Source organism: Squalius cephalus (genome assembly GCF_949319135.1).
Source record: "Squalius cephalus genome assembly, chromosome: 7".
Lineage (NCBI taxonomy): Eukaryota > Metazoa > Chordata > Actinopteri > Cypriniformes > Leuciscidae > Squalius > Squalius cephalus.
Window position 1 is genome coordinate 37,266,330 of NC_137128.1, and position 25,956 is coordinate 37,292,285.

Below are 25,956 nucleotides of genomic sequence, written 5' to 3' on the forward strand. Positions count from 1 at the left end.
AATATTTAATCAAATGCTATGTATGCTAATAAATAATGCTTCTTGACCCTTTTATAAGATAAATGCTCCCTAAAATATTTATAAAAAATGTATAAATTGAATAAACAATATCTTTACCTGCACCTATTATAAGATATGACCTATTGTGTTTTACACAATTGCATTTGATATATGAACAAAATGCCACTTAAAAGAAATGTATATATATATATATATATATTTATTTTTTTTTCCTGTTATTTTTTGGTAGTTGAAGATGCATACTCTGGAAGTTCAATTCAACTAAAATAAATAAATAAATAAATAAATAATAAAAACAGTAGACAGGGTGCTGTACCTCTCCTGCGTAGTGCTTGATTCCAAACTGATGAACTGCAACACGAGGCTTAACATAGAACTGATTCCTCTATTGATATGGAGAGAGAAATAGATTAGTGATTATAGTCATCATATCCAAGTTGACGATTATGCCCAATATTCATGTAAGTGGTTGATCAATATGAGTTTGTTTGGTCCCCTCCATTTGGGTACATTCCTGCCTACAGTTCTTGCCCAAGCAAACCTACTGCCCTTCAAAAAATGAGTGTGTGTGTGTGTGTGTGTGTGTGTGTGTGTGTGTGTGTGTGTGTGTGTGTGTGTGTGTGTGTGTGTGTGACGTACAGAATGCTGGCTATGGAGTTTCTCCAGCAATGTGCCATCAGTGCCTTTAGGAAAATGACTCTCCTCATTCACAAGAGCAAGCAAACCCAACTTCTGCAGAGAAAACACATGCACAGACAGACTCAGATCTAGAACATCAGAATGTAGACAGTGTTTTTGAGTGACTATGTTTGTGTTTTTACCTTTTCTATGAGATCAAGGCACTCTCCATTGTCCATCCAGTTGACATCCTCCCAGACCAGCCCTTCTCTATGAACGCAAACACAAAGAAAGTATTAAAACGGCAGAGAATTAGACGTTCACCCTGTGCTTTGGTTGATGGTGTTGGTGATGTGTTGGGTGTGTTTATATTTGTAATGACTTACTTGTTGTACTCAAGCTGTTCTAGAGAGAAAATGTGCTTGTTGAAATACTCCTGTAGCTTCTCATTTGCATAGTTAATGTTGAACTGCTCAAACCGGTTCACCTGAGAGGGAGAATGGAAATATAAAAGAGTGGAATAACATTTGTAATGACCAGTGGGTTAAAACCTCTGTCTGAAACTAGTCAGCATGACTCTCACCTCAAAGTTCTCAAACCCGAAGATGTCCAGTATACCGATGGATCTGAAGTCTTCACTGCCATTGATATGGTTGTTCAATTTACGAATGATCCAAGTGAAGCACTGAGAGTAGAGAGCCATCGCCATAGAGTCCCGTGAGTCCACCGCCTGATACACACACACACACACACACATGCATATTTGTGATGTTATTCTGACTACAGAATGGTATTTAAGTCTTTATTACTGAATTAAACATGACTAGTTAAGGTTTAAAACTGAATAATGAAAACAATTCAAAAGACAACATATTCCACATTAAGTATTTTTTTGTTGCTTTTAAGCCATTTGTAGCAAAATCCTGAAAAAGCACTTTTTTTGTGCCAAAGGCTATTTATTTGTTTATGTATTGGATTTCTTTATTTAAAGATAAAGATATATATATATAATTTACAATATTTATTTATTAAAATATTTTTATATATTTCAATATTTAATTGCTTTACTGCTTTTATTGTGTTTTTACTGTCAAGTCTTTTAATATGTTGTGTTTAATGTATTTTTAACAGAAATACATATTATAAACATTGGCATTGTATTTAAAAGTATTTGGAAATACTGTGTTAAGAGGTCAAGTTGTAATGTTTAATGGGAAGCAAACTTTAAACCTGTGTCCATATAGTAATAAAAGGGTAAATGAGGAAGGTGAAATGTTTAATAAAGATTTGCAGTAACATGTGAAGTCCTCAAGAGGGAGTGAGAGTTTCTGGTGACTACAGAAGTATTCTGATTAAATCTATATTGTGTCTCTATTGCACTGCTGTACCTAATAAAACACTTTTCTCAGTCTCTGTTGGACTGGAGTTCTGGAGGAATTTTAATTTCATTATTTTTCTTACACTTAACAGTAATACACTGGCATTTAATTAAAAGGTATATTGTTCCAAACCCAAGACTTTCCTTCATCTTCGAAACACAAATTAAGATATTTTTATGAAATCTAAGAGATTTCTGTCCCTCCATTGACAGTCCACGCAACTACCACTTTGACGCTTCAAAAAGTTGATAAAAAGATCATAAAACTAATCCATATTAATGGTGAATGATGAAAGTCTTACAGCTTTGGAACAAATTAAGGGTAATTAATGTAATTTTTTTAGTTTTGGGTGAACTAACCCTTTAAGTTGTAATGTATGATTTTACAATTTCACATTACAATTTAATGTTTGTTTGACTGTGCTTTGTGTAAGTGTGTAAACAAACTTTGTTTGTTTAGTGAGTGTGTAACACCCCTGTTACCTGCTCTACAGTGAGGGGTGTGGTGATCTCCTCTCCTCTGAGGATCATGGATCTGTGGGTCAAAACTTCAGCCAGCTGGGTACAATCCAACCCCAGAAGATCTGCAGCTTTACTGAGAGCTACACATACACAGATTGTATGAATATAAATGTAATGCAATTATTATCAGTACAGTAATGTCAAAAAATGTAAAAAAAAAACTGCCAAATCAAGACAAAAGAGAAACAGAGCTGAAGAGAGTGGAGAAGTGATTACCTGCTTTAGAGCAGACTTGTGCTCCACCTGCCGTTAAAAACTCGATGTTTCCCATATGCAGGATTCCCGACAGGAGCCTCAACACCTCCTTGATGTTCTCTTCTCCAAATTTCATTGTCCTCAGAGCATTCTAACACAAAACACAGTCAACCAGCATTGAAACACAAGAGAACCATATATTTTACACACTATATTTCAACATTTTGGGGTCAGAAATGAATACTTAAAAAATAAATGAATACTTTTATTCAGAAAGGATGCATTCATCAAAAGTGACAGAAAAGATTTATAAAAATCAAATAAATGCTGCTCTTTTGAACTTTCTATTCACCAAAGAATCCTGAAAAAATTTATCACAAAAATAATAAGCCACGTTTCCACAAAAATATTAAGCATGACAAATATTGTCAACACTGATAAGCACCAAATCAGCATATTGGAATGATTTGTGAAGGATCACGTGATACTGAAGACTGGAGTAATGATGCTGAACATACAGCCTTGCATCACAGGAATAAATTACATTTTAAAATGTATTCAAATATAAAACCGTTATTGTAAATAAATGCAGCCTTGGTGAGAATAAGACACACATATATGCAAAATCATAGCATCTCATTGGATGAGCCAAGACCAAATCTGTTATAGATTATAGATATTAATTGCTGTTGCCATTACTCTGTAAAATCCTTAAATATCCAAACAATACACTCTAATTAAAAAATTAAATTTTTTACAAATTTTCTGAAAAACAAAATGTGTGCTTATACAGTAGTGCAGTATGTTGCTGTTGTACAGCAGTGGAGTGTGTGTGTGTGTGTGTGTGTGTGTGTGTGTGTGTGTGTGTGTGTGTGTGTGTGCGTTCATGTGCTGTACAGTAGTCATACAGTGATGTGTTGTCATGTTGTGACTGTCTCACCAGCACTTCCTGAAAAGTCTCAGTGTCATTAATGGCTTTGTCCTTCACACATCCTGACTGACCCAGATAATGAAAGCCCTCCGGAGGGGAGAGGGAGAACGACTCTGTGAGAAAATGAGTGAGAGCGATAAACACAGATCTTAAACAAACTGATACTGTGTCGCAAACAGCACTGATTCACTGTGATAGTATGACCTTCTGACTTCTCAATCTCATTCGACAGTGACGTCAGCAGACGGTGAACCCTGGCTTAGGTGACTAAACTTAAAAACCATGAATAACACAGATTTCCTTCATCTAAAGTTAAAATAGAGGGAAAATATTAAGTGACTTGGTTCAGACAGGCAGCAAAAACCTGTTTAGTTGCTTGCGATGTTAAAAAGAGAAGTGCAGTCTATCACTTACTGAATTTATTCATTTGCGCTCAGACGTGGCTCTCATCAGTGTACTCAATATCGAATGAGTGAAGGCCACATGAGCCAACCAATGTAGATACAAGTCTGAACAAATGGATTAACTATAAAAAATTGCATTTCAAAAGCAAATCATATTTATTTTTCAGTGCTAACCAGGGTTATTATAGTTATCTAAAACTAAAAATATAAAAAATAAAACCATAAAAAAGTTACTTTTAAATAAAAGTTAACTCGAAAAAAAAAAAAAAAAAATATATATATATATATATATTATAAAAACATATTTTATTTCAGCTAGTTACCAAAGCATTTCTCATTTTAATTTAGTCTAACTCGATGTACTAAAATAACTTAAACTAAAAGTGAAATAAAAATGAATTAAAACATATTGACATTTTTTAAAGTAATAAAAATGATAAAAACACAAAGAAAATGTTTTAAAAAAATAAATGAAAAATATATTAATAAAAACAAATATAAAATAAAATATAAATAAAACTTTCTACTTAAACTTCTTTCTCTTACTAAAATCCACTAACTGAAATGAAAATGAATAAATACATATAGACATATTTATAATAAAATGACAAAAACAATGAAAATAGAAAAATGTATATTAAATATATAGAAATAAAACATTCAGAATATTAATATAATCTATAATAGCATCTCTATGACACTAAATAACAGTTGTTCCCAGATAAATATGTTTTTCCAGATTAAAGGTCATCTACATCGCCCTTAAAAATGAAAGTACTTTGAAGGGTGACGGGTCTTCAGTCTCCAACTCAAGGGTTAGAAGAGACCTCAAACAGAAATCTGTGGACAACGTGGACACTAGACAACCCAGACTCACCCCTCTGTTCTGCGCTGGTTCCGGCCAGCAGAGCGTAGAATATGTGATAATTTCTTTCACCGGGATTTTGACGCACAACTCGATTCTGACAGAAATGCACACAGAAAATCCAATGAAGACATGATCACATAAATGACCATGCAAACAAAATCATACATGCAAAAGTTTCATGACTATTAAAAAAACTCACCTTTTCTAAAAGGTCTGTGTGTTGAAAATAAAGAGTCAAGGCAAATGCAAAAAGAGACATTAACAGAGCATTACCATCTCTGTAAATTAACATTTTCTTTCAGGGCAGATCTTGATATTACATGTTTTTATAAACAAAGTATCTTTAAAGTCACCTCAGATGACTAGATGCTTTGGCTAAAACAGCCTAGAAAATGAATCCTGCTGCTGTTGGGCATTGACGGTGCTTTCTGAACTGTCTGTGCTTTGCAGGACTATTACTTCTGAAATCTGCTCTTCTAGTGCAATGGTGTTGTTAGAAAAGTCACCAACTGATCACAGCGTGTGTGAGTTTCAGTTGCTGAACGGGATCGCACATCACAAACTATCAGACACAAAATAACTCAAAATCCGAGTGGGATTACTGATAGCCACAAGTGGCACCACAGTACAGGTGGATGAATTACTACAGAGATGAACTATCAGCTGACACATCCAAACAGAGGATACAGTCTGTGATTCTTCCTCCCTGGATGTTTCCATGCTGGCTGAAATGAAGCTGGATGAATTTTCCAAAGCGACTAGAGTTGTTATTATGAACAGTTTTAGCATTTCCGAACGCCTCCATTATTGGGCTACAGAGACAGAGAGATGAAAAATTCAATGAAACGAGTGAGCACACTGTATATCGAAGGTTTTGTATTATTGAATATGCATATGTACCTGCTCTCCAGAATTGCCTCCTCTACATGTGATGACGCCGTCTTTGTAGTTGAGAGCGCCACACTTTGCTGACTCATTGCAGACAGAAAGCGCAGAATCATCTTTGTGCTCTCAGTTTTACCTGCTCCACTCTCCCCACTGACACACAAACACACATACAGAAAATGTCAGCGCTTAGAGATGAATATTAGCGGAAAGAGTTGTAATGAGCTGATGTGATCAGCAGAGGGCAGTTGCATTATGGGTCTCATTCAAGGAGTCTTTCCAGATTCAAGAAGCTTTACTGGCTCAATAAAAAGAGTTAACACATTGTTAAAGCATAAGAATAAATACTTTTATTCAGAAAGGTTGCATTAAATTGATCAAAAGTGACAGCAGTTTTACCGTACAATATATACTACTGGTGCATTTTCGATAAAAAAAATGCAGTCGTGGTGAGACTTCTTTCAAAAACATTAAAAAGCTTACCAACCCCAAACATTTGAACAGGGTACATATAGCACTATCCAAAAATTAGATCCCAACTCTTAAATAAAAGTGTACTTCAACAAACACTTTCAACAAAAAAAGTGTATTTCAACAAACACAAGTGGTTGAGGTAAAATTTTAGACATTTATGTCACACTGATGTGTGTCATTTTGCACTTACATCAAATTTAATTCACAAAATTAATATACAAGGGCAAAACCTATAGTATGACAGAACAAAATAACCATTTTAAAGGGGATACAGACATTTAAAGTGTGTAAAACACAAAAGTATCATTACAAAATAATGTTCATAAATGTAAAAGTATGTTATGTCTGTGCAAAGCTTTTGTTTTTATGTCCTACCCATTGCCCTTTTCATAAGGCAAGACTTGTTTGCACTCCCTGTGGTTTCATCCAACAGGTCTGGGAGTTTGTAGGTATTAGATTTCCATTGCGATTCTTTGTTGTGGTTTGCAAAAATGGCAAAAGAAAGTGTTCAGGAATCGTGTGTAGTTACAGCTTGAGTGTAAGAAGCATACTTCAGTTTCTGTGCAGTAAGAGCAAAGCCTGTCTTTTTATGGTAGCCCTATCGGTGTCCGCATGTTTGCTGAGTCTGTACATGCTCAGGACTTTTCATAGTCTAGGCTTAGCCATGGCGGTCAGGTATTCTGCCAATTTGTATCCTCTATGTCGGCTCTCGCTAAAGCTGATGAGAGATCTGCAGCGTTGAGAACAACACAGCAGTCTGCCACCTTTAACCTCTGCATGCTTGAGTAATGAGTGCTGTCAGGTAGCCATGAGTTTGACCTCACACCGTAGTGAGAGGTCAGAGGTGAGGGTTAAGGTCATGGTGGAAAACTTTAAGGTCAGACTGTCTAAAAAAAACTCAATTAAAATGAGAACTCAAGCGATAAAACTCATTTCAGAGCATTCAAAATGAGGCTCGCTGAAACCACTGGTTTGTTAAATGCATGTAGAAACACACCTGATGAGCACACACTGGTTGTTGGAGCGCTTCCACATCGATCTGTAGCACTCGTTTGCAATGGCGTAGATGTGAGGGGGAATTTCGCCCAGGTGATGTCGACTGTATCGTTCTACAGCTGTGCCGTCATACAGCCCTGACAGACTCTGATAAGGGTTTACTGCTGCTAAAATAGAGCCGATATACGTCTGCAAACAGAGAGAAGAATAGAGAGACAGACAGAGGATGAGGAAAGTAGAAACACAAGTTTGAACAACCATATTTTATAAACACCCTCTGCATGTGTTTGTGAGCATGTGCACATGTGCTTGTGTTTTGGTGTCTACTGACCTACTTTTCTAACCACTGATGCAAAGATTGGATTGGCTGTTGAGATGTTTTGATTTGAATACCAAATAAGTGCAAATTGGCACCTAAACGGTCAAATGTTCAGATGAGTTAGGGCTTGTGATACACTCCTGCATCTCTCTTATCATCATATCATACGTATTATCATATATACATGTATGACTGAATTTGAATTAATATGATATTAAACCAGATTTAATATACACTGCACAGCCAAAAAAAAATGCGTTGTTTGAATTTGAATAAGCAAATGCTTAAGAGTCTATGGGCCAGATTTACTAACAACTCTACTAATGCATTTGTAGGAGTTTCCCTTTCAGGCGCAAAAGGAGAAGAGTATTTAAATTAAGGTTTGCTCTCGTCAATGTACTGGTGTTTGCGCCATTTTTTACCATCCCAAAAAAAGAATGACTTAAACTAGACGCTACCTGGTAGATTGCGTTGGTCATTATGGAAATAATCTGACTGCGTCTATGTTCTTTAATCTGTGCATCGTCAGTAGATCACGCCCAGAACTTTCCACTCCCATCGGCACTGTTTTGGAATTCCTAATTTGCCCTGTTTAGTAAATCTGCCCCTTAGATTGGATCATTATTGGAAAGATTATTATGTTTCTAACATATTCTATGTTTTTGCAACAGTTCTTCTACCCCTAACTGATAGAGTGTGTAGTTTTTCATTTCTTAAACAACCATGTAGGAAAACACATCATGGCCATATTCCAGGATGACAAGGTCAAGATTCATCAGGCTCAAATTGTGAAAGAATGGTTGGGAAGGAGCATGAAGAATCATGTTCACACATGAATTGGAACATAGAATTGGAGTCTAGACCTTAAATTCATTGAAAGTCTTTGGGATGTGCTGAAGTAAACTTTACAGAGTGCTTGACTCATGCATTGTCAATATAAAATCTTGACCAAAAATGTATGCACATCTTCTTGATGGAAATAACATCACATTTATCATGTCGTTCCAAACCTGTATGAATTTCTTTTGTTGAACACTAAAGAACATATTTTGAAAAACGATTTTTTTTGTCCATATAATACTGACTTTCATTAAATGGACAAAAACAGTTGAAACATTCTTCAGAATATCTTCTTTTGTGTTTTGCAGAAGAAAGAAACAATAAAGACTTGTTAAGGCTGGAACATCTGTAGCTGTTTCCTGCTAATGTGACTCTACTGATGGGAATGACTGTCAAAATCAAATTTCTCCCACAGAATCTACAAAGGGTGACACTTTCAATAAGCTTTGCATGTCTCGTTTATGAGGTTTGTTCAGTCAAATCAGCAACATGAATTTCCACAGTAGGTTTTATAGTAATATTTTTGGACTGTAATTCAGAAAGAGGCAAATGAAAAACAGGTACAGTATAGTAGGAAGTTTTATGCAGACGTTAAGCTGTCAGAATGTGGTCCTCAGAAGAGGGAAAGCCGTCTCCTTGAGACACAGGTGTTATCAGTTTGTTCTGAATGGGCTGGTGGGATTCCCTTTTCTTTTTTAGTACAGGACAGATGAAGTAATTCATCTGAATTTTTGTTTGTTTTTTGCACTGGTGTCTCAGAATGTAGGTGACAAAATCTATGCTTGGAACGCTAAAAACAAATACTGAACAATATATACTGTCTATTGTTTTTTAAAAGTAGGCTGTAAAACTGTATAAGAACAATGGTTTTTCCCACCAGTAGATTAGCTTAATATACTGCTGTCTGGGACACCGTGTGTCCAGAAATGGCAATTGATTATTCTCACTTTAAAATGCACTGGGGAGGGATTTGTAGGGCTGAGCAAATATGGGCAGAACTCTTTACTGCCCTAGTACTTCAAAAAGCCTTTTAAAGGTATACATGTGTATTAAACGTGTCACAATGGCCTTCATCATCACAGTATGCTAATGCCTATCTAGTGCAAGGGATTTCATCAATATGCTGATTGAGGACTGTTGGGACACTCCAGGCACAGGATGGTTCTGTCAGGAGAGACAGAGTCATTTGCACCTCAATGACACGTCTGTACCATTTGTTTCACAGGGCATATGCTTTCAACTACATACTGTTTATTTACTTGTGTGTTCTAATATGTAACTATGCCATGTTTGGTCTCATCTGACAGCTTATAAACTGAAATGAATGGTGGTGAACTTAATAGAGATATTAAAGTATCCTAATGTACAATCTAGGTACTATTGGTTAAACATGCATTGAGGAGAATATGTTAATGTTCTTCTCCCCCTCTGGATCTCCACCAATTTGCCTCATTTTTTGGTTTCCTGTCAGTTGGGTTTGGTGTTGGTATTCGACTCATGCTTAACAATGCTTTGCTCAGGGTATAAGAAGGAAAGGTAACTGTTGATCTGGGAGAAAGGCTTTAACCCTGCCACTCCCGCACACCAGTGCGTAACCTCATACTACGAGAAAGGCTTTTACGGCCTCCTCTGCACAACAGTGCATTATTTGTTACAACTAAGTTTTCTATACAGTATGTTGTTCCATTCTACTGTCTGTATATTTAAACATGTAACTTAATAAATAACTTTGCCTGCTTTAAAGGCTTTGAGAATCTTTCCTTTTATCACTGATGATGTTGAAAGCTAAAGTGGCAACTTTCATTATCTAAACATTCAGGTTAAATCTTACATTTTCCTATCAGTTCTAAGAAAGACCTTTAAAGAATAAGAGGTTAAAGAATAACAACAACTTTAATGGAGTCAGATAAATGTTTGAATTATACACATCATCCTTCAACTGCCTTTTGTTACGATTATTGGTTCAAAATAGCAGCGTAAGCTTCCAGCCTTACAGTTGGATCCTGAAACAGTATTCAATAAGTCATGACTTAACAAGCGGATAGCCATAGATTTCCTGAATGAGGCTTTAGTTCGAAACAGATCACGGTTTGCATGGAAAATTAGTAATGTGAAAGCTGCCATGCAAACACTGGAATGCACCGTTGTACCGAACCCAAGACTAGATGTAGGACAGAGTTCCTCAAACTCGGTCCTGGAGGGCCGCTGTCCTGCAGAGTTTAGCTCCACTGATCAAACACACCTGAGCAAGCAGGATCACTAGAAACTCACAGCTAGGTGTGTTTGATCAGGGTTGGAGCTAAACTGTGCAGGACAGTGGCCCTCCAGGACCGAGTTTGAGGAACCCTGATGTAGGAGGTGGTCTGAATTCGGTTGCAATGGTACTCTGGCGCACTTCATGCCAAATGTGAATTTGCCAAATGCACTTGTTCAGGTAATAAAGTAACCTGTGCATGCATTTTAGTCGATGACAACATCATTAGTTCAACAGAACACATATAAGAGATGACAGTGGTCATAATTTACCTTGGATACGGCCAAGATTGAGCATGCAGTGCAATAGTGCAGAGTAAGCGCAATCTGAGCGACAAATTAATGGCTCGCAATCCGCTGTCTCATCAAAAGTTGTCTGTCTGCAAGCAGCAGAAAGCTGCCTTCATGCAACACACATATAAAACACCCAAGTGTTCTTCACTCTGCTGTGCACAATAGCACCAAATTATTACAGAGGTAACAATCGCACTTGGATTCGGGCCGCAGCAAACGTGCCCAGTGTGAAACCCCCTTTAGACAATGCTGAATATGGAAAAGCATACTACTCTCACTATTTCAACCATATAAAGATATGACAGAAATAGTAAGAGTGATATGATAGTATGCTATATCGAACTCAGCCAAAGTGTGACATACTACCCCAGTGAAATCCCCCAAATGCCCCCAAGAGGGTCTTGTCTCCACAAGTGCTACCTCAGAAATGCAATGAAGGTCTACAGCAGCCACGTCCTTCCCATAACCTCCCCTGGGTGTGTCTGCAAATGTGTGTAACAGCACACTGAGGGGTTTAATTGGGAGTGAACGACATCAATGTGTACATTGCTGTTTTTGTTGGGCTAAGTCCAATGGTGCTACTAATATCTTTAAAGGGATAGTTCACCTATAATAAAAATTGTCATCATTTACTCACCCTCAAGTTGTTCCAAACCTGTATGAATTTCTTTCTTCTGCTGAACACAAAAGAAGATATTTTGAAGAATGTCGGAAATCAAACAGTTGATGTGCCACATTGACTTTCATGGTATTTTTTTTCCCATACTATGGAAGTCAAATGGGGCCTATAAACTGTATGGTTACCCATATTCTTCAAAATATCTTCTTTTGTGTTCAGCAGAAAAATAAATTAATATAGATTTGGAACAACTTGAGGGTGATAAAATGATAACAGAATTGTAGTTCTACGTGCACAGACAGAAGCAAAAACGAGATTGCAGTCCAGAGAGACAGCTGAAGTGAGTGCTATGCATAGTGATGCATAATAAACTCAGACACATTATACACACACACACACACACACCCTCTCAATGTTAAAACGAGTGTGTAGGGTGAGAGTTGAAACATGATCCGGCCCAACTGAAGCAGAACTATTTCCTGCTACATGCTTGCACTACAAGGAAAGAGAGAGGCTGAAAAAGAAATAGAGAGAGAGCAATAAAATGAAAAGGAGGTAAACCTCACATGCAAAAGACATTTTCTGGATCACCAGCCCCCCTCGTGTGTGTGTATGTGTGTGTTTGATGTGGGAAGTTGCTCTAGCATTTTCTGTCCAAATGTAAGCCAAAAAAAAAGTCCACAGCTGTTTATAATCAGAGTGAGAGCGAGAGAGAAACGTCTTTGTGTTTTAAATGCTGTGGAATCGGATCTCAGCGAGACACACATTCCAGAAGATGAAATACACACACATGCTCAACCAGACGCTGTTATTTTCATCATGGCTTGTATGTTTTTATTGGCATGTTACAATTTATTTGTACTGAGACTAATAACTTTAACCTTAGTAATAGGTAAACAAACTATCTGTGATTTTATTAATTAATTTTTTATATAATATAGAAGTTAAAGAAGACATTTCGTAGACCACCAAAAACAAACCACACACACCACACACAAATAACACCCTAATTCGTTCTGATTGCTCCCATATGTCACCAATTAGCCAATCAGTTTAGCAGACCTGTGGCGGCTCTAACTAGCCCATCAATTCTTTAGGTTTACAAATGAGGATGGGTTGAGATAGTTTTTCGTGTGATTTTATATGCGAACATTTAGGGGCCATTTACACAATGCCGTTTTCAACTAAAAACGAAAAAATGTTAAGCATTTTGGTCATTCATTTATACGACAACAGCGTTTTGGGGGCCTGAAAATGTGAACATGTTATGAAAATGGGTTTCAAAGAGCAAGTTTTTGAAAATGATACCATTATCGTCTCTGTTTAAAATACAAAAACGTAAATTTGTGGAAGCGGTTTAGCGGCTTGCACAAGTATATTACATTGGTTATTAAAAAAATAAGTAAAATAACTGGACAATTAAGAAAAATGTGTTAGTACTGTCAAATTGATAAATCACGATTAATCGCATCTAACACAAAAGTTTGTGTTTATATACTGTATGTGTGTTTATATATTTGTTTTTATATATAGTATATATTATATATATGTCTGTGTGTGTATATATACATATACACACAGATGCATATATGCACATATATATAAACACAAACTTTAATGTTATATGTGAATAATAATAATTTCAATTTTCTATCCTAGTTTTGGCATCAAAACATAAACCGACATGTGACAAAGACATGCGCACATTCATTAAACTATCAAAATGTTGATGAATGCATTGTTTTATTAAAAATGTAATCGTGACACTTGGGTTTTGCTTGAAATTCAACTGGTTATTGAACATATTAAAGGCATTTACATTACATGTTATTAGGTTATTAAGCATAATTGGTGTAAGAAGATATGTCACTAAAGCTATGTTTATATATATATACAATTTAGTCCTTTTAGTCATTTTTCTAACCAATAACAAGGTGTGAGAAAAGTAATGTCGAAAGAGGAAGTGTGTATTTTCTCATGATGAGTGGGTAACTGTCATTATTGTGATAACCATCTCATACCTGCAGACCACACCCACACTCTTAGCTAACTGGTTAGCTCACACTCAAGCTGATCCAATCACATCTTCACAATCTTCATGTCACAGACAGCAGAGACAGACAGAGAGATAGGAGTTGTCTCCTGGATCGACTCCTGTATCATTACGTCATAATACTCAATGGCAGGACAAAACAGGTTATGTTTGTATCTGTACATGAAGATGAAAGTTTAAATTATTATTCTTACATTATTATTATTTGGTAGCAATGAAAAATCCCAATTACTGTCCATACTTTATTGTCTTAGTTGCCAAATAAAACATCTCAATGACAGGACATATCTCATATCATTTCACACTGTAAACTCATAATGAAAATGTTTAAACGCTGTAACAGTTCACCATAAAATGAAAATTCTGACATCATTTACAAACATCAGTGTGTTGTTTTACATTTTTTAAAGGATCTTACCATGGCCACTATTTTTGCGCTGTCAAGATCTGCAATGACAAATAAGCTCCATCAAAGCATTATAAAAAAGTCTCATGTGTTATAAAGTCATCCGATAGCACTGCGTGAGGAGCAGACTGAAATTTAAGTCGTTTTTCACTGTAAGTCTTGACATCTGCCCTAGCTCTTCTTGGCACATTCATGAGAGAAGTAATCGTGTTTGATTTGCGCACAAATCACTCTTTTAAATCATATGTTTTCAATGAATCCTTAATCCAGTTAAGAAAGATTTCATACTTTTATGGAGCATTTGTGTCCTTTTTAAAGCATGACAGCCTCAGTCCATGATGGAAGCCATTTATTATGTTAAAAAGAGCTACAAGGACATTCTTTAATACATTTTATTCATTTCTGTTCCACAGAAGAAAGCAACTCCAACAGGTTTGGAATGACACAAGGGTGAGTAAATTATGTCAGAATGACAGAATTCTGAGGTGAACTATCCCTATTAATGCAACTACACAGAAGTGAAGACATTAACCTGGAAGCCCCCCTAAATGCACACACATACAATCTCTAAACATGTATTAAATGGACTTGATGCAGATCTGTAGAAATAAAGACTTCAGAGTGTCGATGTTATTCAGAGAGTCAGCAGTAGCATGTTAACTCTGTTCCTTAGAGTCAGTCTGGAAATCTGGAACAAGACTAACTGCTTTTGGCACAGCCCACATCCCGACAACATGCGCACGCACACACACACACTCACACACAGCTGAACCAGGCCCAAAGAAGAACACAGTACACTGTTGTGAGTAAAGGCTCAAAGAGGCAGTATAAAGAAAAGAGTGAAAGGGAGAGAGACGTGTAATTAAGCAAATATATTTTACTTTGACAGACACATTAAAGAGCAGAAAGCCATCCAGCCACCTGCACAACAACCCTGTATCCTTGACAAATATGTCTTTCACCACAGCTGAAACATTCACACACTCGTACACACACAATGCATGCTTGATGAACAAAAAATGAGATGGTTAAGGTGTGATTTTAGTGTGTTTGCTCACATATATGCTCTTGTGTGTGTAGCGGAGCTGCAGGTTGTGTAGAATGGCCCCGTCGTGTAGGTCCTGTAGGGTTGCCATGTCCTCGACCCCAGTGATACTGCTGCTGTGCATTGGATAAACCCTCTGCCTGCTCACAGCGTTCTGTTTGTAGGTGTACACCTGAACAAAACACATTTGAATGCATATTACTGAGTATTTGTTTGCATATTTGTGTAATGACCATGAGAGAAACAAAAAAGATTTTTTTTATAAAGATTATTATGTTACCACTCTAAAGTCAAAGATTAATAAATACTGTAACAAATGTATTGCTCATTGTTAGTTCATGTTAGTTAATACATGTTAACAAATGAGACCTTGTGTAAAGTGTTACCATTTTATTTATTTGGTCATTTCTTCTTCAAAATAAAAGACAAAAATAATGACCAGCTGACAGAACATTATCATAATAAATCTATTACTTATAAATGTGATTATTTTATATGACACATGGCTGTTAATGCTTTTTTATTAAAACAATAAGGCTAAAATCAATGCATAAAACCATTTTTTATAATAATAATTTAAAAAATCACTGTAATGCACAGGTGTTTATTGCTTTAATAAACTATAAGGATCCTGAAGGTAACAGACTGGCTGCAGATAATCCTATAGACCAGAAACAGAAGCCAGAGACATGAGAAATGTGTGTGTGCTTGACTGCACACGCAAGAATATGATAAACAGACTCATAATTAGAAAAACACACAGTAAAATACGGAGCCCTCCAAATGACACGCAGACACACATATATATATACAGTTGTGGACAGAATTAATGGCACCCCTGGTGACCAATATGACCAAAGATGGCTGTAAAAATAAATCTGCATTGTTTATCCTTTCGATCTTTCATTCAACAAAGTAAAAGAATTGAAAGTGGGGGGGAAATCACATTACGAAATAAATGTTTTTCTCCAAAACACATAGCCCACAATTATTGGCACCCCTAGAATTTTTTACGAGTAAAATATCTCTGAAGTATATTCCCATTAATATTTACATTTTTCACACCAGGGTGACTAAGAACATGAAATTGTCCAGCTATGACTTCTTGTTTCACAGAAGTATAAATAAGAGGAAACACAAAGGCCAAATTCCCTTAATCATCCGTCACAATGAGTAAAACCAAAGAATATAGCTCTGATGTGCAGCAAAAGATTGTTGGGCTTCACAAAATAGAAAGTGGATGTAAGAAAATAGCTAAAAAATTGAAAATGACCATTTCCACAATCAGGGCAATAATTAAGAAGTTATAATCAACTAAAGATGTTACGAATCTGCCAGGAAGAGGACGTGTGTCTATATCGTCCTAATACACGGCGAGGAGGAAAGTTTGAGTGGCCAAAGACTCTCCAAGGATCACAGATGGAGAATTGCAGAGATTAGTTGAGTCTTCTTGGAGTCAGAAAGCCTTAAAACAAAAAATCAAACATCACCACATGTTGTTTGGGAAGGTTTCAAGAAAAATCCTCCTCGATCATCCAAAAACAAACTCCAGCGTTTGTCAGACACGACTGGATCTTCAAAAAGGACCTGGTTCTGTGGTCAGATGAAACTAAAAAAAAGAGCTTTTTGGCAGCAAACCCACCAGATGGGTTTGGTGCAAACAGGGATAAAAAGTGCCATGCCCACGGGTAAATATCCTGCTGGATCTTTAATGTTGTGGGCCTATTTTTTTGCTGGAGATCCTGGACGTCTTGTTCAGATACATGGTATCATGGATTGTAGCAAATACCAACAGATAAAAAATCAAAACCTGACGGCCTCTGCTAGAAATCGTATAATTCCCTCCCACCACTTTCAATTCTTTTACTTCAATAAAAGGTTAGATTTTTGCTTCTTTTTTTTTTACCGAAAAAATCAAAAGAATAAAAAATGCAGATTTATTTTGTATTCCACCTTTGATCATATTTGCCAATTTTTTCATTCTGACCACAACTGTGTGTGTGTGTGTGTGTGTGTGTGTGTGTGTGTGTGTGTGATGTACATATTGTGGCTATGAATTAAGTATTCGTTTTAGTAAATTATGCACTTGATAGTAGTAAATTTAGTAAAAAAATTAATTATTATAAATTATTATATTGTGCACACGATTTTGAAAAACGAGGGAACAAATTATTATATCATGCACGCTATTTACTTAAAACGAGGGAATGAATTAGTAAAACGTGCTGACGTATTAATAAGTCATTGGAACGATTTGTTAATTCGAGGTCACGATACACATTATTTTTCCTGCATGTCATGTGAGGGGCTCCGTAGTAAAACAAACACAGGTACTGCTCGGTTGACATGCCGGCTTATATCTGAGTTTGTGTACCTGACAGACTCTATGGCAACATGGTCTCTTCTAAACAGGCGGGTGCACAGACTAGTGTGTGTTTGTGTAAAGTGAGAGCACACCACCTGTTCAGCAGTGCCTTGTTGATCTGAGGTGCACAGAGCAGATGTTATGCCACCATTCCTGTGTAATGCATACACCCACCCCCACTTACCTGTCCATAGTCGGTGTTAAAGACCACCACTCCACCAGAGCACGAGTCCACAGTACTGGGGACATAATGATCCTCCACCAAGAGCCACACACGACAACCCTGTCAAGCACACAAACACTGGTAAGCAACATACTGACAATAGCAGAAACACAAACAACTGTTCTAAAACCATTTGTTGGACGTAATTCTGGATCCCGAAATGAAATTGTAAATGGTAAAGGACATGTTTAAGAACATCCTATGGGAAAGAAAGATCATCGAATAACTGCAAAAGCAATAAAATACAAACAACTGCTGTAAAAAAATCACTAAACAATAGTTTGTTATTTATAGTTATGTATCTTTAAATGAAGTTTAAAATGATTAAAGGACCTGTTTGAGAACTGTTTGCATACACTGCAGAAGTTGCAAATAAGATCTCTGTAGTATCTCAATTGTTTCTACACAGTCACAGCAGTGACATACAATGGAGAACAAAAAGAGATTGGTCTCACATGTGTCTCCTCTAAAGTTTAAGAACAGATCTCATCTCAAACTGTTCTCATATTTGCTAAGGAACCAAAGTTTGCAATCAAATATCAGAGATTTCTATATGTTCTCAAATATTTCTCATCAAATTTTCCAAGATAAAATCATCTGAGCTATGCTAAAGTATCATGAATGCTAATGCTAAAGTATCTACATGAATTTTGTAACTAAACTCTTACTCTGTCAACTCAAAGATTTCTTATTTTTACAACAACTGTCTATTTTTGTTTATCCAAATGATGCCAAAGTTGATACTCAAATGACTAAAAGATCTCAAGATACTCAAGAAACTAAAAGATCAACCTCTGAGTCTGAGCAATCTCATTTTCCTCTGGAAGGCTCTCCTCATCAGGACTGTTTGTACATTAGGTCAAAAAGGTATAATTACCAATAACTCTAATTCAGAGTAAATTCCTCCCTCCCTCCCTCTCTCCCTCTCTCTCTCTCTCTCTCTCTCTCTCTCTCTCTCTCTCTCTCTCTCTCTCTCTCTCTCTCTCTCTCTCTCTCTCTCACACACACACACACACTATTAGTGTACATGCTGATGGAAGAAACACATGGTGATCTGAACAGGCATGACTGGCTGTGAGGCCCCAGTGAAGCAGACACAGTTGAACTTTAACCCCATTCCTCACTTAAATGCACGCACACATACATACTATCGGCACTGCATCAAACACTGCAGCATTGTTTTCGGTCCAGTGCCACTCTGCATTGTGGGTATTGCAGTTGTATACACTATGCGCACATGTACTAAATGCAGAATTTACAACTCTGTTTTTCACATGGAAAACATCAGACTGAATCTATAAATCAAATTAAACATGAACAAAACAAAGTGATTATGTTTGACCACAGTACAAATTGCAAGTTTAAATTCAAAGTGTGGAATGAGAAAGCTCTCTGAAAGTCTTGAGAATCTGAAAAATTACTAGTTATCCTGTCATCCACTGTCTCAACCTCTTATTCATGTAGTGGCATATAAACTCAACAGTACTTTATAACTTAGAAGAGCGGAAACACACACACACACACACACACACACGCACGCACGCACGCACGCACGCACGCACACACACACACACACACACACACACACACACACACACACACACACACACACACACACACACACACACACACACACACACACACACAGAGAACTGCTGAATGATCAGACTGAACTGCAACAGAACAGCTGTGCAGCTGGACACACACAGTTGAACACTTTCTCCTATCCCAGCATAAAACAACTATAAGTTGCCAAGCCATTCTTAGACTGATTTCCACGGAAAGTGTGTCAAAACACTGTTTGTTCGAGCAACATTGACTTATCTAATGGCATGAGTTTTGGACAGGACCATCCTATTGTTTTTAGCTTTTCTTTTTTTATGGCCTTCAATTTGCATAGGCTATTATTTGACAAAGCATAGGCTTTTTGTCCAATTACCTGATTACATAAATCGACAGATAAAGTAATTTGCAGCCCAAGAGTAAAGATTATTCTTTTAATAAAAATACTAAAAGGCTACAGTAACCACAGAAAAAACTTTGGTTTGGTAAGAAAGACAAAAGTCTGTAGAGGAAATGGACAATTTAAGTAATTTTCTCTCTGATTGCTGTCACGTGCACATCTTCATGGTTTCTAACAACATATGCACACTTGTAGTACTGTTAACCTGCCACTGGTCTGCTAAAGTTAGTGGCTGTAAAAAGCAAAGACAAACTGAAAAAGAAAAAAATAGAGCAAGAAACAATGGGAGACTTCACGTATGGGACCATGATTTTACACATTGTGTTCATTAAATATTAAAATACATTAAGAAACATATAATATAAGAATTACGGAGGAAATCACACTTTTAAAGATGACTGATCCTTCCCGGCATGCAGTATAAGGACTGCATGCCGTTGCAATAAGTAATAACAGTTTTGAGTAGTAACAGTCAGTGTTTACTGTTGAAAAGCAATCAACTCTGTATTGGATTTGCCATAGTTTCAAATGACTTTAAAAGCTCAAAACTCAGAGTCAGCCCCATCAAGTTAGTGCATCTCTAAGCCACACAAACAGGAAGCTGTTTTTCTCTCTAAACCAAGTTTATCTCAGGAATTCCAGGCCTCTAATCCAATTCACCATCTCTGCAGTAAACCAGGACGCAGTGACATAGTTTCCCAACATTTGACTCAAGCACTTAATGGTGAACTTGAAAGAAAACACATTTCTCCACAAGATGGGTTAATGTGTAGTTCATCTCTTGAGCCATGTTAAGAAATTAATGTTAAGAAACTTTTGAATTGTTCATTGTTAAGAAACTTTTGAATTGTTCATTGTTTCATTATGTTTTTTAGTATGTGTTGATTTACTTAAAAGGACGAAAATGCCCCTAGAAGATTGCCAAATCTTACAAAATACAAAATGTCCCAGGGACATCCGGGAATGTGTCTATGGTGGTTAAGACATTGAACTTGTGTGTGTGTCTGGTTTCCTTGACAGAAGCATATTTCGAGTTAAGCAGCTTTGACCGTGCCTTGTGTTTATCTGCAAACATTAGAAGATTAAAACTGCTCAACCAGTTTATGACTGCAGCACAGACGTTCACACATTACAGTTTAGAAATACTCCAATCACATTCATAATTGTCTCTCTCAAGTCAAAAACATTCTGTGTGCTTAAACATTTCCAGCTTACATTTTTAAATGACACAAAAACCTTTTATGAGTATGTTTACAAAGCACATTAAAGCTCAATTTCAGCAAAAAAAATGTCATGTAAATGCTTTAGTCCAATTGGAAACTGGCCAATCCAAATGTGTATTAAATCCTTAAAATATTTCTATACTAATTGCGTTATTTGACACAATGAAAACTGTGGTTTACTAATAGAAAACAACAGAGGAAGAGTGAGAGAAAAATAAAGAAATGTATATTCACAAGTTTGGGGTCATTACATTTTCTTTTAACAGTTTTTGAAAGAATCCTCTTATGCTCACCAAGTCCACATTTATTTGATCAAAACTACAGTAAGAACAGTAATACTGTGAAATATTATTCCAATTTAAGATAACTAATTTCAATTTTAAAATTTTTTATAATGTCATTTATTCCCATGTCAAAACTGAATTTTCAGCATCATTATTCCAGTCTTTAGTGTCACATGATCCTTTATTCTAAATCTAATATGCTGATTTGTTGCACAAGAATCATTTCCTATTTCTTACTGTATATAGCAATTGTGCTGCTTAATAATTTTGTGGAAACCATGGTATATTTTTTTCAGGATGAATATAACGTCTTTACAGTTACTTTTGATCAATTGAATTGCATCCTTGCTTGATAAATTTTATTTAAAAAAAACAAAACAAAAAAAAAACGTACTGACCCCAAACTTTTGAATGGTAGTGTATCTGCCAGGTTTTCTGGCCAATATTCACTTCCTGTACTAAAATAGACGGCTCAAAGGAATCACAGATTTAAACAGGTAGCAATCCAACTAAAACATCACACACACACACACAACTTATGCACAAAGACATCCAAATCAGACATCAATGACTTTCTAATTTTGTTTCATGTTCAGATGAAAGAAAAAACTTGACTTTGAAGTTAAAAAGTGCACTGTGTGCATGCATGTCCGAGTGTGTCCTTGTATTGTGTATCTAAACTCTTAAAATAATATCAGAGTTTTGGAGGGCGGTCAGGCTGGGCGGAGTAAAGGATGAAACAGACCAGAGTTACTCTGTAATCTCAATGCTGCTTACCGAGCATGTTTAGAGCAGCTTACCACACACACACACACACACACACACACACACTTCTCCATGGCTCTCTTTCTCTGTCCCCCTTTCTTTCTCTCATTTGACTGCAGGAAGTGAGGGATCAGATATCGTTTGGGTCAACAGGAAGGCAGGCCAGTGATGAAGGGCATTCCTGCATACTTCGAACCCAAAGATCCAAAACTTTAGCTCTCTCACATGCAGGGTGACCCGGGCTTGGTGTTCAGAGTCAGACCTGTCTCCTCGACATATAACTTATTTCACCAATCCAACCCCCTCAAACACGTTCACATATACCCTGCATGGCTGCCTGACCTACTTTTCCAAAGCACGCTCATTTTCTCTCTCTCTCCTACAGTGAAAAATGTGTGTTTATACTTCACGACAAGAGTGAACGAGGGAAAGAGAGCTGTATAAACTACGCAGAACAAAGACAAAGACCATCTTCGTGCATGTATGCATGTGCACGTAGTAGACGTACTTTGCACCTGGCAGTTTAAAGGCCTCAGAGATTGCAATTGTGATGAATCATAAAGGGAAGTTCACTTGTTTTCTTCCTCTTTGTTTAGTTATTATAATGACTTCGCCATTCAGGAACAAACAGACTAATTAGGCTTTGCATGTTAATTGAAATGACTCAAGATAACATGAATAGTTCACCCTAAAAAGAACATTCTGTCATCATTTACTCATCCTCATCACGTCATTCCTGACTTGTATGACTTTATTTCTTCTATGAACCAAAAAAAGGGGAGATTTGGAGAATGACCTGGTCAATGATTTCCATGCAATTACAATAAATAGAGAACTGAAGCTTTCAAGATTCAAAATATATGGAAAAGCACTATAAGTAAGTCCATTCAACTTGTCAGAAGACTTATATAATGCACACCTATATATAAATGTAATGCACACTTTCTCGACATCTGGCCTAGCTTTCCTTGAATTCATGAAAGTATCAGTGGCTATTTGACTCAAAAGAATCACTCTTAAGTCAGATCATTTCATAGAATCAGATCTGGTTAAAAAAATGGTCTGAATGATTTGTTCACATATCAGAGTGAAATTATTTAGTTAAACGCATTGACCCAATAGAGTCACAGCGACTCACTAGAGAAGGTTATTAGTAAATAACAACGTCATTTGTTTCAGAAAACTTGGCATATCACACATGAGTCATAACACGTACTTTTATGGCACTTGCTTTTTGATGCTTGAAAGCACCGGTCCCCATTCATTCAGGACATCATTCAAAATGTGTCCTTTTTAGATTAAATGAAAAATGAAAGTCATACAGGTCTGAAACAACAGGAGGGTAAGTACTTTTTTTTTTCTTTTTTTTTTTTTGCGTGAACTGTCTGTTTAACAGAAATATGGAACACACACACTTTAAGAACAAAAGAACAAATAAAACAAAAAACATTTTCTCTTCCAGTATTTCTCTATATCTCTTTATCAGTGTAGGCGCTGGGGGATTTTCCTGTTCTGAGTTCCTTGTTAAAAGCAGCTTTGAATCACTATACTGTGTAATCATTAAGCTACTCACAAGATTTAATGTGTGTGTGTGTGTGTGTGTGTGTGTGTGTGTGTGTGTGTGTGTGTGTGTGTGTGTGTGTGTGTGTGTGTGTGTGTGTGTGTGTGTGTGTGTGTGTGTGACACAGACAAGAAGGATTACTTGACCAAGCACAGATGAGGAAACCAGAAGGGGGTACATGGCCAAGTGTGTGGGGGGTTTACTTACTTGGAGGACAAAATCTAACATTTATTCAAATTGTTATATAAAATAACTTAAATTTAAGTTATTTAAATGTTACAAAACCTCCCTCTGGGGATGTCAGTGAACATTAATAAATATATGATACTTAATAATAATAATAATAATAATAATAATATCATTTTTTACTGCACATCAAAAATGCACATCAATTTTCTTTAAAACACTAGACGTTTATGGTACTTAAACTAGCTAAATAATATGTGTACAGTGTCTCATGGCTGTTGAACACCAGGTGCTAAATAAGCTCCACCCCTTTGTGTTTCACTACTTTAAATAACTAAGACCTTTGTGTTTGTCTGCTTTAATACTAATGACAATTTAGCAGGGAAAGAAAGATGACAGAGAGTCATCTTAACCTTAAAGAGAATTCAATGTTAATTCTATGAGATTCTCATAATTATATGAGATTTAACAATTTCACCCAAAGCATCTCTGATCCTATGAGACTTTTGTTTCAGGATTCAAAAAAAGAATAACCTGGAGTGTTTGTTTTCCCAGAATGGCACTCCTCTCCACTAAAACACAACTGTCAAACAGTACCTGCGACTCTGATTGGCCAATTCACAGGAAAACAAAGAGGTTTACCTTTGAACAAGCTCCGCCTATAGGGACTGCAGGGAGGCAATAACCTTAGTGACACTGCTGTGCAAACACGGCCATAAACAAACACACCTAAAACAAAACGGACATGCATGCCCGCGACCATAACTGCAAACAGAAATGTGTGCATGTGCATCCCATGCTAAACCAAAAAGCTGAAGAAAATGGCTAAAGGGCAGATTTGTGTGTGAAATCTCTCCCTGTGAGGTTAGACATGTTTGTGTGAGACAGGAATCATACTTTCTGAGGTCAGTCATGTAGAAGAGCCGTGTGTGAGACAGGCATTCACGAGCTCAGCTCTTCCCCACATTCCGCAAGCATGTTTCGGCTGAATCTGTTTCCGCACACACAGCGCTGTCTCTTTTTAAAGACTGCTTCTTTTGTCCAGAAACCGATTCGCAGGCTAGATATGCAGCAGCCGGAGGACATTTGACACTATTGTGTAAAGCTGGTGAAGTTGGAGCTCCCTGCTTACCATCTGAAACCCTAATATAAAGTCTATTGCTGCGTCCAGAATCGAATTCTACCCTATAGTGTGTGAAAAACAGTACGCCAACTGAGTGGTATATCCGAATCCATAGTACTCGAAATACATATGCGAAAAGTACCCAGATGACCTAGTACTTCCTGGCGAGATTCTTAAGTGTACTTTCAATTGACACTTTATTATCCCAAGAGACCACGAGAGAGGATTTGTTAATAGCAGTAAAGCAAGGCAACTGATGATGGTAGGTCACGTGACAGTGACAACATGGCGGATTTTGTACATCTGAATTTTATTCATACTACACACATTTATACTATATAGAACTTGGATACACTTTATTTTAAGGTGACGTAGTTACAATGTACTTACTCAAATAAGTATTGAGTAATAAAATACATATACTTACTAGAGAGTTACGGTTAGGGTTAGGATTTAGTGTTAGTTGCTTGTAATTATGCATAATTTACTGTTATAGCTATAGTAAGTACATGTAGTAACTAGTTTGTTTCAAACCAAATGTAGTACCTACTATGCAGTATGTGGATTTGGCACATGTGTTTCTGAGCTGGTACAGGTGAGAAGTTTTATTGATATGATTTATTTAATTAGGCCACGCCTTCACAGGTGAAAAGCACAATGTGGAGGACTAATGATCCACCTCAAGCCAATTTTAGAAGCCTTCACTTGTGACTCATGTGGTAGCGGCACAAGGGAGTGGCTCGTGCTACTGATCATCATCTCGCACTCATTTCACAGTCAGGTCATGAGGGATGAATAATACTATTGTCTCATTTCCATCAACACCAGTCCTGACAAGTATTCCCCAAAATTACCTTTTGGTAACACTGTTATGGATTCATTTCATTTCCATATAACATACTATAAAATAACATTTCATTAACATAACATTTCTATAAAAATATTAATGTATTAAAATATTATATAACAAAAATAACAGTAATATACTTTAGAATTATAATTTATTTTTATTGAATGTTACATCTAAAAACATTTACTGGCTGTAAAAAAAAGGATTATTTGCAAAAAAATACGACAATTTGGGTCATTCATGGGATTCGGTGCCTTTTGTGTCCCAAGTAAAGATCATGATCTTACTGCCT

The 25,956-nt window shown here is 36.6% G+C and overlaps 1 protein-coding gene across 2 annotated transcripts in view; it reads right to left on the reverse strand.

The window, feature by feature from the left end:
• Window positions 1–25,956, reverse strand: part of myo10 (myosin X) — a 44,541-nt gene that overhangs the window by 16,528 nt on the left and 2,057 nt on the right. The window contains exons 2-15 of one of the 2 annotated variants that reach the window (XM_079875292.1): window positions 17,671–17,769; window positions 15,135–15,293; window positions 7,294–7,481; window positions 5,838–5,975; window positions 5,608–5,749; window positions 4,947–5,031; window positions 3,675–3,778; window positions 2,756–2,885; window positions 2,501–2,619; window positions 1,223–1,369; window positions 1,026–1,126; window positions 843–909; window positions 661–753; window positions 338–406 (exon numbers count right to left, since the gene is read on the reverse strand). In XM_079875292.1, coding sequence (XP_079731418.1) covers window positions 338–406; window positions 661–753; window positions 843–909; window positions 1,026–1,126; window positions 1,223–1,369; window positions 2,501–2,619; window positions 2,756–2,885; window positions 3,675–3,778; window positions 4,947–5,031; window positions 5,608–5,749; window positions 5,838–5,975; window positions 7,294–7,481; window positions 15,135–15,293; window positions 17,671–17,769 — 1,641 coding nt within the window. Of the gene's footprint in view, window positions 1–337; window positions 407–660; window positions 754–842; window positions 910–1,025; window positions 1,127–1,222; window positions 1,370–2,500; window positions 2,620–2,755; window positions 2,886–3,674; window positions 3,779–4,946; window positions 5,032–5,136; window positions 5,511–5,607; window positions 5,750–5,837; window positions 5,976–7,293; window positions 7,482–15,134; window positions 15,294–17,670; window positions 17,770–25,956 lie in introns of those variants that run through there. The other variant, XM_079875293.1, reaches the window with a different exon arrangement.